This window comes from Bufo gargarizans, chromosome 4 (assembly GCF_014858855.1).
Source record: "Bufo gargarizans isolate SCDJY-AF-19 chromosome 4, ASM1485885v1, whole genome shotgun sequence".
Taxonomy (NCBI): domain Eukaryota; kingdom Metazoa; phylum Chordata; class Amphibia; order Anura; family Bufonidae; genus Bufo; species Bufo gargarizans.
The window spans coordinates 214,551,729-214,567,175 of record NC_058083.1 but is presented as its reverse complement, the minus strand read 5'-3'; the positions used below and the strand labels follow the sequence as shown (position 1 = coordinate 214,567,175).

The following is a 15,447-nucleotide window of genomic DNA, read 5'->3' as shown; positions in this document are numbered from 1 at the left end:
CCTTCTGTGGCAGAACTTGGAACTCCAGGATCACCCTCTTTTGGAGGATCCTCTGTAGGCCTTGGCCTGTTCCTTGTAGGTGACAGATTCTTCGGACAGCAGTAAAGGATAAACCCCTGGTCTTTCATAGCAAGGAGCTCTGCATTCGGTGTCGGTTCTAGAGTGCATGGAGCAGTATCAGTGGACTCCTCACAGGTGGATAGGTCACTTTCAGTGGCTGGAGGATCTGGTGGTTTCATATCAGGTGTGCTGTATTCAGCAGGCGGCTGAGAGGAAGTCTCGGCATCAGACAAGTGGTGCTGGATATTACGTTGGACTTGAGCAGACTCTTCCTGAGTGGTAGCCAGCTCATTAATTGCACAGTATAGTGAATTCCTCTTTTTCTGGTGCATATCGAATTAGGACACTGGCTCATTATACGGAGAAGGTAGGCTAGCTGTGATGCTGTAGGTTCAGCTTGGCCAAAGCTCTAGGCTCCCACAGGGTGGTCCTCCTTTTTCATGCACATCAGGGTGGTGCTACCGTTTGGTGGGCTTAGGGTGTATAGCAGCAGTAGAAGTAGGCCTTGATATTTCGATAGTGGCAATGATAATGACCATGGGCTGGCTCTTTTACAGCTTTGCTACTACAGTAGTCAGGGACAACAGTGGTAAACTTCCCCAGGCAGATGGCCTGCTGCTCCTTACTGGAGTGACTGGAAATCTCCTTCACTGTTGCTGCTGAAGTTGACATTCTTTAGTGGCTATGACAATGGCCACAGGTCAGTTTTTCTCCGACCCCACTATGGCAGTAGTTAGTTGCACTAGTGGTAGTGGGATGGCAGATAACCCTTATTTTGCCACAGTGCTGCAACTGATGCAGCAAATAAATGCAATAAAGTGTCAGGAAGCAGGGGGTGTTACCCCTACTCTGGGACCACGGGCACGGCGCAGGGCACGGGTTCCCCTTCAGCTCGGTAGAACACCTGGTGCCCGAGGTGCGGGTGCACGGCGTGTGCGCAGTACACAGGCTGCTCGCACATTTCCGGGTGCATAGAGTTCCTGCATTATCCGGCTGTCAGGTGTGAGCCTTGCTGAGGGAGATTCCCAGTACACACCTTCCACCTTCCTCGCCTGCCATTGGTTCCTGGGGAGGGTGGTTCCTACCTTCCCTGGCTATAAAGACCTGGCCTGAGCTCTGGCTCATTGCTGAGTTATTCCACCTTATGGTGAACACCTAGCCTCCCTGCAGATCCTTCTATTGCCTGTTGTTTCTTTGTATCCTTCCCGGCTACTGACCCCTGGACTGTCTTCCGCCTTGAACCTTCGCTGCCTGCCTCGACCCGGATTGGACATTGACTACCCCTCTTGGATTATCCCTAAACTTGTACCGCATTCTGGGCTGTCAGCTGCTTACTGCCAGTGGGTTCCTCATCCCACTACTGGCTCCCTGGGAGGTTCTGACATAATAACTCAGCCTTCACCATGGAACCCGCAAAAGCAGTGGATCCCATGACGGCCATGACCCAGCAACTTAACCTCATGACGCAGGCCTTTCAGGAGATGCAAGCGAGTCATGAGCACCTGCTGCAGAGGGTTGCCACACAGGAGCAGCGCATCGCAGAGCGCACCGCGCTACCACCCTCGCCTCCCCCTACGCCGGCGCGCACCCTGGAAGTGGTCTCTAGCGAGCCGTCAGTCAGCCTCCCTGAGCGGTTTTCAGGAGATCGGAGGAAGTACCGCTCCTTCATCATCTCCTGCGAGCTGTTGTTTTCCCTGAAGCCACGTACATATGCCACGGACTTCGTCAAGGTACGCACGGCAATTTCCTTGCTCTCAGGGCCTCCCCAGACCTGGGCGCACCAACTCCTACTAGCCGATGACCCAGTGCTGGCATCTTGGAAGTCCTTTGCCGCAGCTATGCAAAGACTTTATGATGACCCCCTGCGTTCTTCAACCGCCAGGGGTACCTTGCGCACCCTCCGCCAGGGCAGACGTCCAGTGGAGGATTACATCATGGAATTCCGTGAGGTAGCCCCGGATACGGGCTTGAACGAGGTGGCCTTGATTGACCAATTCCGCATCGGTTTGTCCGAGCAGCTCAAGGATGAGCTCGCCCGCATTGGGGTGCCGGGCTCCTTGGGGGGCCTGATGGACTCAGTAACCCACCTGGATCGCCGCTTCCGGGAGAGACGACAGGAGCGACAACAGACCCCGCCTCTAACGGAGCGCCGGTCGGAACCCTTAAGGCTTCCTGTTCCTGTGGCAGCAGACGGTAACCAGGAGGAGCCGATGCAGATCGGGGCTGTTCGGGGTCCCCTGTCCACGGTGGAGAGAACCAGGAGAAGAACCTTGCATCTGTGTTTATATTGCGCAAAACCGGGCCATTTCCTGAAGGACTGTCCCATCAAACCTCCCGAAGGTAGGCCGGAGACACCCACGGTATGCATTAACCTACCTATGTATAACAACTCGTCTCATCTCACCATCCCTGTTTCCCTGCAGCTGGGCAACAACAATATTGATCTCTCTGCCATCATTGATTCGGGCGCAAGCAGCTGTTTTATGGACAAGGATCTGGCTTCCCAACTAGGCATCCCGTTGCGCCCTAAGAAGAACCCATCCCAGCTGCATCTGGTGGATGGCAGCACCCTAAAGACGGGACCTATCGCCATGGAATCACATCCCTTGTTCCTCCGCATCGGCCTTTACCATTCCGAGAAGATCGTGTGGGACATCGTGCCTTCCCCCTTGTTTCCAGTCATTTTAGGCATCCCCTGGCTTAGGAGACACAACCCCACGATTAACTGGACCTCTGGCTCCATCACCTTCACGCCCCCCTCCGGTTCTCCTGTTCACGCGTCTCCGGCTCCAAGCCCTCCTGCGGTTCTGGGCACTGTTGAACACAGACTACCTGACAAATATCGGGACTATGCAGACGTTTTTGAAAAAAAAGGAGCAGACGCCTTGCCGCCACACAGGCCTTATGATTGCCCCATTGACCTGCTCCCTGGAGCCCCACTGCCGTACGGGCGCTTGTACAATCTGTCCGAACCCGAGACCAGGGCCCTGAAGGACTACATAGAGGAGAGCCTAGCGAAGGGGTTCATCCGTCCCTCGACCTCTCCAGTTGGGGCCGGCATCTTCTTTGTGGGGAAAAAAGATGGGGGTCTCCCTGTGTCGATTACCGGGCCCTGAACGACATCACCAAGAAAAACCGGTACCCACTCCCTCTCATTCCCGACTTGCTGGACAGAGTCAAGGATGCCCGTTTCTTCACCAAGATCGACCTCCGTGGGGCCTACAATCTGATTCGTGTCAGGGAGGGGGATGAGTGGAAGACAGCATTCCGCTCACGGTTTGGGCACTACGAGTACCTTGTCATGCCCTTCGGGCTCTGTAACGCCCCTGCCACATTTCAGTGCTTCATCAATGACGTCTTCCGTGACCTGTTGGATACCCATGTTGTGGTATATCTGGACGATATCCTTGTCTTCTCCAGATCACTGCCACAACACGAACGGCATGTCAAATCGGTGCTCCAGCGTCTGCGGACCCACAGTCTCTATGGCAAGCTTGAAAAAAGCACCTTCGAAGTCTCGTCCATTGAGTTCCTGGGCTACATCCTATCCCCAGGTCGAGTGGAGATGGACCCCAGGAAGATCCAGGCCGTCCAGAATTGGCCTGTCCCCCGCAATCGGCGGATGGTGCAGCAGTTCATTGGTTTTGCCAATTTTTACCGCCGATTCATTCGGAACTTTTCAGCGATCTGCGCTCCCATCACTGCTCTGACCAGGAGCAACACCCTGTTTGAATGGACCCCGAAGGTCCAACAGGCATTCCAGCACCTTAAGAGGCTGTTCACACAGGCACCTATACTAGTACAACCGGACGCCTCTTGCCCGTTTTTTCTGGAGACCGATGCCTCCGAGGGGGCTATCGGGGCTGTTCTCTCCCAGGTCCAAGGGGAGAAGCAGCTTCTCCATCCCGTTGCCTTTTATTCCCGCAAACTCACCGGGGCCGAACGCAACTATGATGTGGGTGAGAGGGAGCTGCTCGCTATCAAGGACGCCCTGGAGGAATGGAGACATTTGCTGGAAGGAGCCGAAAACCCTGTGGTGGTGTACACCGACCATCGCAACCTCGAATATCTCCGCAGTGCCAAGCGACTGCGTCCTCGACAAGCCAGGTGGGCTCTCTTTTTCTCCCGTTTTCGCCTCCAGATTACCTATCGACCGGGATCCAAGAACGGCAAGGCTGATGCCTTGTCCCGTATGTGCTCCTCCGAGGCCGATCCTGCACCTCCGGAACCGATCCTGCCAGCCGCATACTTTCTAGCCACCCAACACTCCTTGATCGAGAGGATCCGACGGGCCAGCATGCCAGCTCCAGAGGAGGCAGCCCATCTGCCAATGAAGCAGGGGCTTTGTTACCACCAACAGTGGATCTACGTCCCAGTCTCCCAGCGACTGCCTGTACTACAGCATCACCATGACCACCCCACAGCAGGCCACCGAGGTAGGCGCAACACCATGGAATGCATCCTACGTCAGTTTTGGTGGCCCTCTTTGGCAGCCGACGTACGCTCCTTTATAGAGTCTTGTTCCGTGTGTGCACTCTACAAACGTCCCACCTCAAAACCTGTTGGGTTATTACAGCCTCTGCCAGTGCCAACCCTTCCATGGCGCAACATAGCCATGGATTTCATTGTGGACTTACCGCCTTCACAAGCCTGTACCACCATCATGGTGGTGGTGGACAGATGTACCAAGATGTCCCACTTCATTCCGACCTCCGGTCTCCCGACGGCCCAAAAAACCTCAGAGTTGTTCCTCCAACACGTGTTCCGGTTGCACGGGCTCCCTGATTCCATCGTCTCAGACCGGGGCTCACAATTCACCTCCCGCTTTTGGACCCAGTTTTGCCGTAGCCTTCATATCACTCGCAGCCTGTCTTCTGCCTATCACCCCCAGTCCAATGGGCAGACCGAAAGGACCAACCAAACTCTCGAACAGTTCCTTCGCTGTTACACATCCCATCTACAAGATGACTGGGTGAGCCATCTCCCCTTCGCGGAATTTTCCTTCAACAATCAGCTTCATTCCTCCACCGGGCTCTCACCATTCTATGCCAACTATGGCTATCATCCCGCAACTCTCCCGGATCTCCCCCTTGATGTCCCAGTGCCTGAAGTGGCTCAACGGCTCCGGCTCCTACGAGAACTGAGGCGGACCCTAACGCAACAACTCCAGGCCGCTCAGCAGCGGCACAAGATGCAGGCAGACCGTAGACGCACAGAATTCCCCAGGTACAAAGACGGGGACAAGGTGTGGCTTTCCACACAGCACCTCAAGCTGTCCTGTCCCTCCCGAAAACTGGGACCCCGTTACATTGGTCCCTTTGAGATCGTGAGTATGGTCAACAACGTTGCAGCCAAGCTCCAGTTGCCTACTTCCCTGGGAATCCACCCGGTATTCCACGTGTCCTTGTTGAAACCACACCGTGCCAACCCATTCCCGGACCGGGCACCTGCTCCACCACCTCCCATCCAGGTGAATAACGATGATGAGTATGAAGTCCAGGAGATCCTGGACTCCCGCCGCCGGCGTGGGGTCCTGGAGTATCTCATCCACTGGAAGGGGTACGGTCCCGAGGAGCGTTCCTGGGAGCCCTTGGGGAATGTCCATGCGGCCGCCAAGGTGCGGGCGTTCCATCGGGCTCACCCCGAGAGGCCTTCCCAGGGTCGCGTCCGGAGGCCGCTCCTTGGTGGGGGGCTCTGTCAGGAAGCAGGGGGTGTTACCCCTACTCTGGGACCACGGGCACGGCGCAGGGCACGGGTTCCCCTTCAGCTCGGTAGAACACCTGGTGCCCGAGGTGCGGGTGCACGGCGTGTGCGCAGTACACAGGCTGCTCGCACATTTCCGGGTGCATAGAGTTCCTGCATTATCCGGCTGTCAGGTGTGAGCCTTGCTGAGGGAGATTCCCAGTACACACCTTCCACCTTCCTCGCCTGCCATTGGTTCCTGGGGAGGGTGGTTCCTACCTTCCCTGGCTATAAAGACCTGGCCTGAGCTCTGGCTCATTGCTGAGTTATTCCACCTTATGGTGAACACCTAGCCTCCCTGCAGATCCTTCTATTGCCTGTTGTTTCTTTGTATCCTTCCCGGCTACTGACCCCTGGACTGTCTTCCGCCTTGAACCTTCGCTGCCTGCCTCGACCCGGATTGGACATTGACTACCCCTCTTGGATTATCCCTAAACTTGTACCGCATTCTGGGCTGTCAGCTGCTTACTGCCAGTGGGTTCCTCATCCCACTACTGGCTCCCTGGGAGGTTCTGACATAAAGTCACTTGAAGGGGGTTTTACAGACATTGAGGGCCTTCAGTAGTAAGGCACAGAAGTAAATATCCTGTTTGTGATGTCATTTGCAACATGCTGCCCCACAGGGGCAATCAAGTCCCTGTGTTTAGGAATGCAGTGGTGATGCAGCCTTAATAGTTTGTGTGATAGTGCTCCTGCATGGATACTGTCGTTCCCTTGGGTGAGGCTCCATAACAACAAACAAGTTTTTGGTGGAGCAAGTAGAGTCCAGACTTTGTAAAGTTCAAATGAATATGTAATGAACTTGTGTCATTCAAACAATACTTGATCTTTCTCCTGGCTCGAGCAGGCCAAAGGTAAACTGGTAGGTAAACTTGATTACTTTGCTTTCTCTCTCTCTCTGCTGTGCTAATCTCTGTATTCAGTCTGATTCCTATTAGCTTAGTTACTGTTTCTTATGAGAGTGAGGTATCTAGTGACCCGTTTTGCTGAGTAGGGTGTCTTTGGCACTGTTTACCCTCTCAGAGGTACTAAGTTCTTTTATATATCTGGAATGGACTGCTTGGTCTAACTTTTCTTCTGCTCTTCCTTATTACTTCTGCAGCTGGTATCCATTTTCGTCCCTTTCTACTTTGGATGTTGCCCATCTCTAAATTAGCTTTGTCTAAATTACCATCAGCTCTAGCGTGGACCGTAAACCTTTCGCTATGGGACCGTAAACCTGTGTAGTTCTCCTGACTACTTGGAGGCGCTCTCTGTGGCTACCATCTGGAAACCTTTTAGGGCAACGCCTTCTATTTGCTGCACACTACTTCTCATGCACATGCAATCCTCGGCCGCACTACTTGGGGTCCCTTAAAGTACATATTTTAGTCGTGATGCCAGTTGCAGTGAAGCAACAAGGGCACGGGGCCCCTTTTAGTGATATGGATGGCACCCAGGGTAGGAATGCCAGAGTGGTGTAGGGTGGCCTAATGTCCCTTAATGGTGTTGCACTTGTCATGGTGTTCCTACCTGGATATGCTGAACCCCAGGCATGGCCGTTTGAAAGCAGAAAAAGGGGTTGTTGAATGGTGGGATGAAAAAAAGAAAAGTCCAGACCTTGTGGTGTCCTTGATAACAGCTTTACTTGAATAAACTTTCTTCCACATGATTTACTGGCATTGTCTTGGTTTCCAGCAAGCTTTGGCATTAACTGTGGCAGGCAAACAAACTCAACACTGCTACATCAGTCGCTCTCTGGCTCTGCTGTGCTAACAGAATAACAGTAGAACTTGGCTTTCTCTTTATGCTGTACTTTACTTGGTAGGCTGATCTGTCTCTAGCTTTATCCAGGGAACAGTGGCGTACATATAGGGGTCGCAGGGGTCGCAGTTGCGACCGGGCCAGGCACCCCAGGGGGCCCGGCCGCCTGCGGACCCCTGGCCCCTGCTGCAGCTGCGTCTGACACACTTCAAGTTCCCAGAATCCAGATTCCCAGTTAAGTTGCCCCCTGCTGGGCCCCTCCTCCTTGCGGTCAGCGCCGGCGCCAGGCCCGTGAACTCCCGCGAGACCTGTGTGAACTCCTGTGGCAGGTCTCGCGGGCACATGCGCGCGCCTGAACTCAGACGGGATCCGGACGTGACTGAGAGAGGACGCACAAGAAGAGGACCGCCGAGGCGCCGACCGACCAGAAGAACAGAAGAAGTTCGGGTTCCCCTGCCCTGCCAGCCGGTAACTCGACGGTAAGTATGGAAAAGCCGTGGGCTGGGCCGCAACTTGAACTTGTAGTTGGAAATTGGAATAGACTAGTAGTGAGGTGAGGGCCCCAGGCCCCCCCCCCCCCTGGCCCCAGGCAGTTCCTGCAGTCGTGCCAGCAAAGCAGATGAGACGGCTGCAGAAGGTGTGATGTCTTGCAGATGAGACGGCTGCAGTGATAACTGATATTCAGCAATTGTGAGAATAAAGTGCCTATGAAAAGCTGGGTGCATAGAAGACAAAACAGTAGGGTTAGTGCACCAGGCTTCAAGAGTAGCTAATGCCCTAGTCCGTATGTCAGCCCCTGGTAACACTGGACCAGTGGGAGAAGTAATGTCCCAGGCAAGCTAAGGATATTCAGGCCTATAGGCCAAACATTGCCTCTGGATCAGGGAGCCTTTAAGAGATAGTGCCATTTAACCCCCTGTGATTCTGTGCTATGTAATGTTTAGATGTAACGTGCCATGCTGTGGAGTGATCATGTGTAAGATATTGTAAAGTCTTGTTAACTGCAAACAATTTCCATGCCTCCGTCTATTTTATTTTGGCACCATCCAAAGAAACAGTAGAGCACGTCCCAGGGGGGAGGGGGGGGAGGGTTTGCAGTCAGTCACTGGCACTCTGGCAGGAAAAGCCCGCATCAGGGCACACTGAGTCACTGACTACTCTAGTAGGGGGCCCTGGCCTGCTAAGAACAATGACCAGCAGCAGTGGGGCCCTGGGGGGCAGCCTGAATTTATTGATGGGATTGCCAGATTGGGGCCTGGGCTGATCTGATCATCTGAGGGGTCTTTGCTTTCAAAGACCCCCTCAGATGATCAGATCAGCCCAGGCCCCAATCTGGCAATCCCATCAAAGCAAGACATTTCGGCTGATGATTGATCTGGTGGCTGATGGGGGGGTGGTCTTTGGGCTGATGTGAGGTCTGATGGGCATGGGGTATGGCTGGGGACTATTGGGACTGGAGGCCTGTTGGGTGAATGGTAGGGGAGGTAGTGGGGGTGGGTGCGGCGGCGGGTTGGGGGGGCCCATGGATCAATTTCGCACCTGGGCCCCATGGATTGTGTGTACGCCACTGCCAGGGAACTTTCTCCTCCTGCCTTTTGAGGCTTCAGGCTTTGGCCTTTGTGTCCAGCAGAGCTAAAGGTGCTCTTGCTGGCTTAGGCAGGGCTCGCCCAACAGGGACGAGCTCCTGCAGCACAACCTCCCTTGGCAAGGGGTAAAACTCCACTTACTTCTAACTAACTAGACTCCTCCCTTACTTGGAGAGAGCTAGAATGGAAAAAAGGTTCCATTCTCTGCCAATGTAGCTCTGTCATGCTTGCTGCCATCTGCTGGTGAACCGGGCACATTACACTTGAACAGTCACATAACAAGAAATAGCAATAAGCATTTTGCAGGATCTGAAAATTAATACATCAGATAACGTTAGGTTAACCATTGGAGACAGTAGTAAAGCACAAAGATGGTAATGCCACTCTGGTACACCAATATAACAGGAATCATGACTTGAGATGGAAAAAAAATGACGAATATTCTAAAAAAGAAATATATAGCACTCTATTGAATATAGTGCTATATATTAGTTTTTTAGCATATTCGTAATTTTTTTCCATCTGAAGTCATGATTCCTCCCTGCTTAAGTTGCTTGTGGGCCAATGACTTATATATTTCCTCATACCCTCTACCATTGTAATAATCTACCAGCAATCGTGTGTGTGTGTATATATGTATATATATATATATATTTTTATATTTCTCTTATTGTGTCAGATACTGCCATATCATGTATAGCTCCTTCTGTTCCTCCATATTAAAAACACATTCTTCACCATTCTAACACATCACTCCACATCATATATCTCTCCATTATCATTCGCTCCGTCAATATTATTATATTAAAAATATATATAAATATGTATATTTTGAAAAATGGTAATTGATTATTAGCATGATGGTAATAGTTGTTCATAGTGAGGGGATATATATATATATATATAAAAAAAATTTTCTCTATCATCCATTCATACAGTTACTTCAATATTCTCCCTCAATGCTTATATACAGTATATCAACAGCCCATTAATTCAACACTCCTCTCTCCATTAATTCATATATTTACATCAGCCATCCAAATTAATTCAGCATTTATTTTCCATTCATACATCTCCCTCATTTTCCATTCATACAGCCATACTATTACCCACTTTTAAAGCCCTTGCATTTTACCATATTATTTAATTGCTACAAACCAGCACCATTAATTCTATAATGCCATATACCTCTCCCCCCCCCCCCACATCAAACATCAGCGACCTGATACTTTAATTTCATAAATTTCTCATGATGTATCTACACCAGCCACCCTATTTCATCACCATCTGCTTTTCACAGCAATAGTCACCATTTGTCCATATACTGTAGTTACATTAATTCACTATCCTCCCCCAATGCATCTATATATCAACAGTCCATCAATTTATCACTCTTCTCCCCTTCACCGCAATATCACTACTCCATTTCATGCTCCAATACAACCTTACATCAGTAATCCAACATCACAACAAACTCTCCTCTTATAACCAGGCATCAGCGATCTGATACCTTCCTCTGGAGCGCTCTGAATTCTCCCCGCTCACACATAGCACTCACACTCCTTTATCCAGCATACGGCTGCTTCCCCAGGTTGTCAATCCAAGTCACCTCCTCCTAACGCTTTATCTAGCGCGCCTTTTTCTCCCATGCACGCTGAGAAAAACGAGCTATCTGCGCAAGAAGGCACTGTTTTTTAAAACCCAGGTAAAAATATTGTTACTATTTCATTCCAACACAGGTGCTACAATCATTATGTAATCCTTTTTCATGTGCTTCTATCCACAGCATCATGTCACAATATTCTCATTTTGTGTGTGTATATATATATATATATATATATATATATATTTTTTTTTTTTTAGGCTGGCCCACTCAGGAACTACTTCAATTTACAGCAAAGAATAAGAAATATGCTACAATGCAATAAAAATTTTTATTGAAAGTTGTTGAGGCTTTGAAAATAAGGAAATTCAAGGGGAACACATATCTGTGAAACATTCATTACATCGTGTATGTATATGCATGTATGTAATTATACCTTCATATATTATCAGCAACACAGCTCAAGGGAAAAAATGTACAGAGACCAACAGGGCAGGACAAGGGAAATATATAAAGGAACAACATATTCTTATCCTTTTATGCTAAAAAAAAAAAATACAAAAAAAGGCACAAAAAGGCGTTTTAGTTTGACCGCCTTAAATAATTATTTCTGTCACAAACATTTATGGCCCTTTCTCAGGAAACCTGAGCCCCACTTGCTGACATAAAACAGCCACTGCCACTGCAGACAGCTTGACCATTTCTGTGTTTGGCCAACTTTTATCTTCGGGTATGGCTGGATTTAATTTGCATTACTTTGAAATTATAATTAAACTCTACTACTAGCATATCCTTGCCAAATGGGCCATTTTTATCTATAAAAATAAAGGTCTGTTCTATGATCTACATCTTATCTCACAGGCTCAGGATGATCCTTCTTCCACAATTAATGAGGATAACATGATTCAATTATTGTTGGATTTCCAGCTGGCTGGTACTGAAACTACCACATCTGCACTACAGTGGGCATTACTGTTTCTGGCGGTCCACCAAGATATACAAGGTGAGTTCTTTTCTTAGTTTTTAGACAGTCTCAAGATAAAAGTATTTGAGAAATGATGTTTATTCCTGTGACATACTAAGTGATTTGGCAAAATAAGGAAGCTTAACTGAACAAAAGGTCTTAGGTTTCTTTACATAATGCCAAGGGCAACTCAAATAACTTTTGTTTATTGCGTGAATGTTTAACCAGCTTTAACTCTCTGGGAACCATCTGATACGATCAACTGATTACTTTAGTAGTCATACTAATAAGCTGAGAAGAGCTTTTTTTTTTTTTTTTACTAAATTAGATACCTAGGGAGTCCCTTATTCAGGCTAATTTGTTTAGGAGTTACCTCAGAGCTAGAAATTAGTTTAAAAAAATTATATTCGTTTGCTTTCCCGAATTTCGGTTTGTTATGAATTATTGTGTCACAAAGCGCGTTAAATCAGGTCTATCACGGCCTGCAGTTAAACTTGCAGGAGAGTGTATCTCGGTGTGCACTGTACCAACATGCCTAGCTGATCCTATCTGGTAGAAGAACAGTTAGTGTCCATCAGAATGACATGCAGGCCGCCAACTTTTCTAGTTAATCCCTTCTGTTAAACCAAAAGAAAAGCATACAGCGGCCTTCAGTAAAGAATAAAAATGTTGCGTGCCCCTGCAGAAGCTGTATCCAAATGACTCTTTAGTGGAACAAAATAAAGACATGGAGGCAGCGTCATTAAAGTAGTGGAGAAAATACAATACAATCAAATACACGGGATAAAGATAAGACTCTTCCCAGACTATTCGGCAGACACTAATGCACGCAGGAAAGAGTATATAAGTGTAAAAAAGAGATTAAGGGAACTAGGTTTAAAATATAGTCTACTCTTTCCTGCAAAGTTAAGAGTGGAATACAAAGGAAAGGCTGAATTTTTTCAGACACCAGCGGATGTAGAGGAGTGGTTAGATAGGATGGACAGCAGGTAGGGTAAGGGGGAGGTTGGGGAGCCAGTATGCTGAGTAATGGAGCTGCCTTGTCTGCGGATTTGTGGCAGGGGAGCTACTCAGAAGGGGGGGGAGGGGAGAAGGGAGAGAGTTTTTTTTTTTGTTTTGTTTTATTTTCTTCTTTGCCCTCCGCTAGATGGTTAGGTTTGTCTCGTTAAATGTGAGAGGTTTGCGGGAAAGGACAAAGAGATATGCTGTCTTTGAGTGGATCAGGAGGTTCTTGCCGGCCGTCGTCTGCCTCCAAGAGACACATTTAGTTAAAGAGTCCCTCATATGGATGGAGAAGGGATGGATAGCTGAGGGGTATCATTCGGTATATACTACCTATTCCAGAGGGGTTTCAATTTTGGTGCATAAAAAGATCAAATTTGAATGTGTTACATATAAGGCGGACGACTGTGGCAGGTACCTGTTTCTACATTGTAATGTCGAAGGTGTTAGAATGGTAATTGCAAATGTATATATTCCTCCACCATATAAGTCAGAAGTGTTGTATGAGTTGTACAGATTTATGTTGAATAGACAGGATTGTATTATGATTGCGACAGGAGACTATAATGCTGTAATGGATCCACTCACTGACAGAATGTCTGGCGGAGGGGGAAGAATACAAAATGTAGATTTTTGCAAAACGGTCTTGGAGTTCAATTGGATTGGTGTCTGGCATCACTTAAATCCAGAGGAAAAAATGTATTCCTGTTACTCTAAAAAACATCAAACCTGGTCAAGAATAGACATGGTTCTAGGAAATAAAAATTTAATGACCCAAACTGGGATAAAGATAAAGTATTTACCTATGGCTTTATCCGACCATAGTGTCATTGTAATGGATTTGGATTTGAACAAAAGGAAAAATTTGCCATTGTTCAGGTTCAATCCACATTGGTTAATGTATATCCCAGAGGTAGAGAGTATAGGATTGGAACTAAAAAAAAAAAATTCAGAAAATAATGGCTCTGCTAAAAGATCTATAGTGTGGGATACGGCGAAGGCATACTTGAGAGGATGTCTATTTAAAAAGGTGAATTACTTTAAAAAAATTACTAAAGAAAAGGGTAAACTATTGGAAACAAACCTAGAAGAAGCAAGATCAATATGTGTAATGAATCCGACCGGAAATAACAAGAAGAAATGGGAGCAAGAACATGAAAAATTAAAAATACATTATATGGATAAAACAAGGAAGGAATTGTTTTTCCAGGGGTTCCAGTTGGCTTCGGAGGGAGAAAAGGTTGGAAAGATCTTAGCAGGTATAGTTAAAAATCAGAAAGGAAAAACATGTATAGGGGCAATTAAGAATAATAGAGATGAAATAGTTAGTTCACCCGAGGAAATTAAAAATGTTTTTGTGGATTATTTTGAGGAACTTTATAAGTCTAGGGTACAATATAACAAAAAAGACCTGGGCAACTATTTAGATCAGATTGTTATTCCTGAGATAACGAAAACACAAAAAGAAAACTTGGATAAAGAAATTTCTAATGCAGAGATAGAGGAAGTTCTGGATCAGGTTAAACCATTAAAATCACCAGGGTGTGACGGACTCCCCTTTGAAATATATAAAACTTTCTCGTAGGTGTTAATACCGGAATTGTGAGCGACATTGTGTGAGGCCCAAAAAAAATTGAGATTTACCAGAATCAATGAAAGAAGCAATAATAACATTGATCCCTAAAAGAGTAAAGAACAATTAGATCCCGGCTCATATAGACCAATATCTTTGTTGAATACGGACGTGAAGATTCTAGCAAAGGTTTTGGCAGGTAGGCTTTCTAAGGTGATTAAAGGCATAATCCAAGAAGATCAGACAGGTTTTATACCGGGAAGAACTATATACGCAAATATTAGAAGGTTGTACCTTAATATTGAGGCGAATAAAATAGAAGCTGGTGAAAAAGCTATACTTTCACTAGATGCTCAAAAGGCTTTTGATTCTATTGAGTGGGAGTATTTATGGGCAGTATTGAAAAGGGTTGGTATAGGGGAGGGATTTATAAGATGGATCCAACTTACAGGGAGTGCAGAATTATTAGGCAAGTTGTATTTTTGAGGATTAATTTTATTATTGAACAACAACCATGTTCTCAATGAACCCAAAAAACTCATTAATATCAAAGCTGAATATTTTTGGAAGCAGTTTTCAGTTTGTTTTTAGTTTTAGCTATTTTATTACTGTACATAATTATTAGGCAACTTAACAAAAAACAAATATATACCCATTTCAATTATTTATTTTTACCAGTGAAACCAATATAACATCTCAACATTCACAAATATACATTTCTGACATTCAAAAACAAAACAAAAACAAATCAGTGACCAATATAGCCACCTTTCTTTGCAAGGACACTCAAAAGCCTGCCATCCATGGATTCTGTCAGTGTTTTGATCTGTTCACCATCAACATTGCGTGCAGCAGCAACCACAGCCTCCCAGACACTGTTCAGAGAGGTGTACTGTTTTCCCTCCTTGTAAATCTCACATTTGATGATGGACCACAGGTTCTCAATGGGGTTCAGATCAGGTGAACAAGGAGGCCATGTCATTAGATTTTCTTCTTTTATACCCTTTCTTGCCAGCCACGCTGTGGAGTACTTGGACGCGTGTGATGGAGCATTGTCCTGCATGAAAATCATGTTTTTCTTACCTTGCAGACTTCTTCCTGTACCACTGCTTGAAGAAGGTGTCTTCCAGAAACTGGCAGTAGGACTGGGAGTTGAGCTTGACTCCATCCTCAA

General features: G+C 47.3%; 1 protein-coding gene across 2 annotated transcripts in view; it reads left to right on the top strand.

The window, feature by feature from the left end:
• LOC122936025 (cytochrome P450 2J5-like) overlaps nucleotides 1-15,447 on the top strand; it is a 357,425-nt gene that overhangs the window by 248,345 nt on the left and 93,633 nt on the right. For both annotated transcript variants that reach the window (XM_044292019.1, XM_044292018.1), the window contains one exon: nucleotides 11,596-11,737. In XM_044292019.1, coding sequence (XP_044147954.1) covers nucleotides 11,596-11,737 — 142 coding nt within the window. The remainder of the gene's footprint in view (nucleotides 1-11,595; nucleotides 11,738-15,447) is intronic.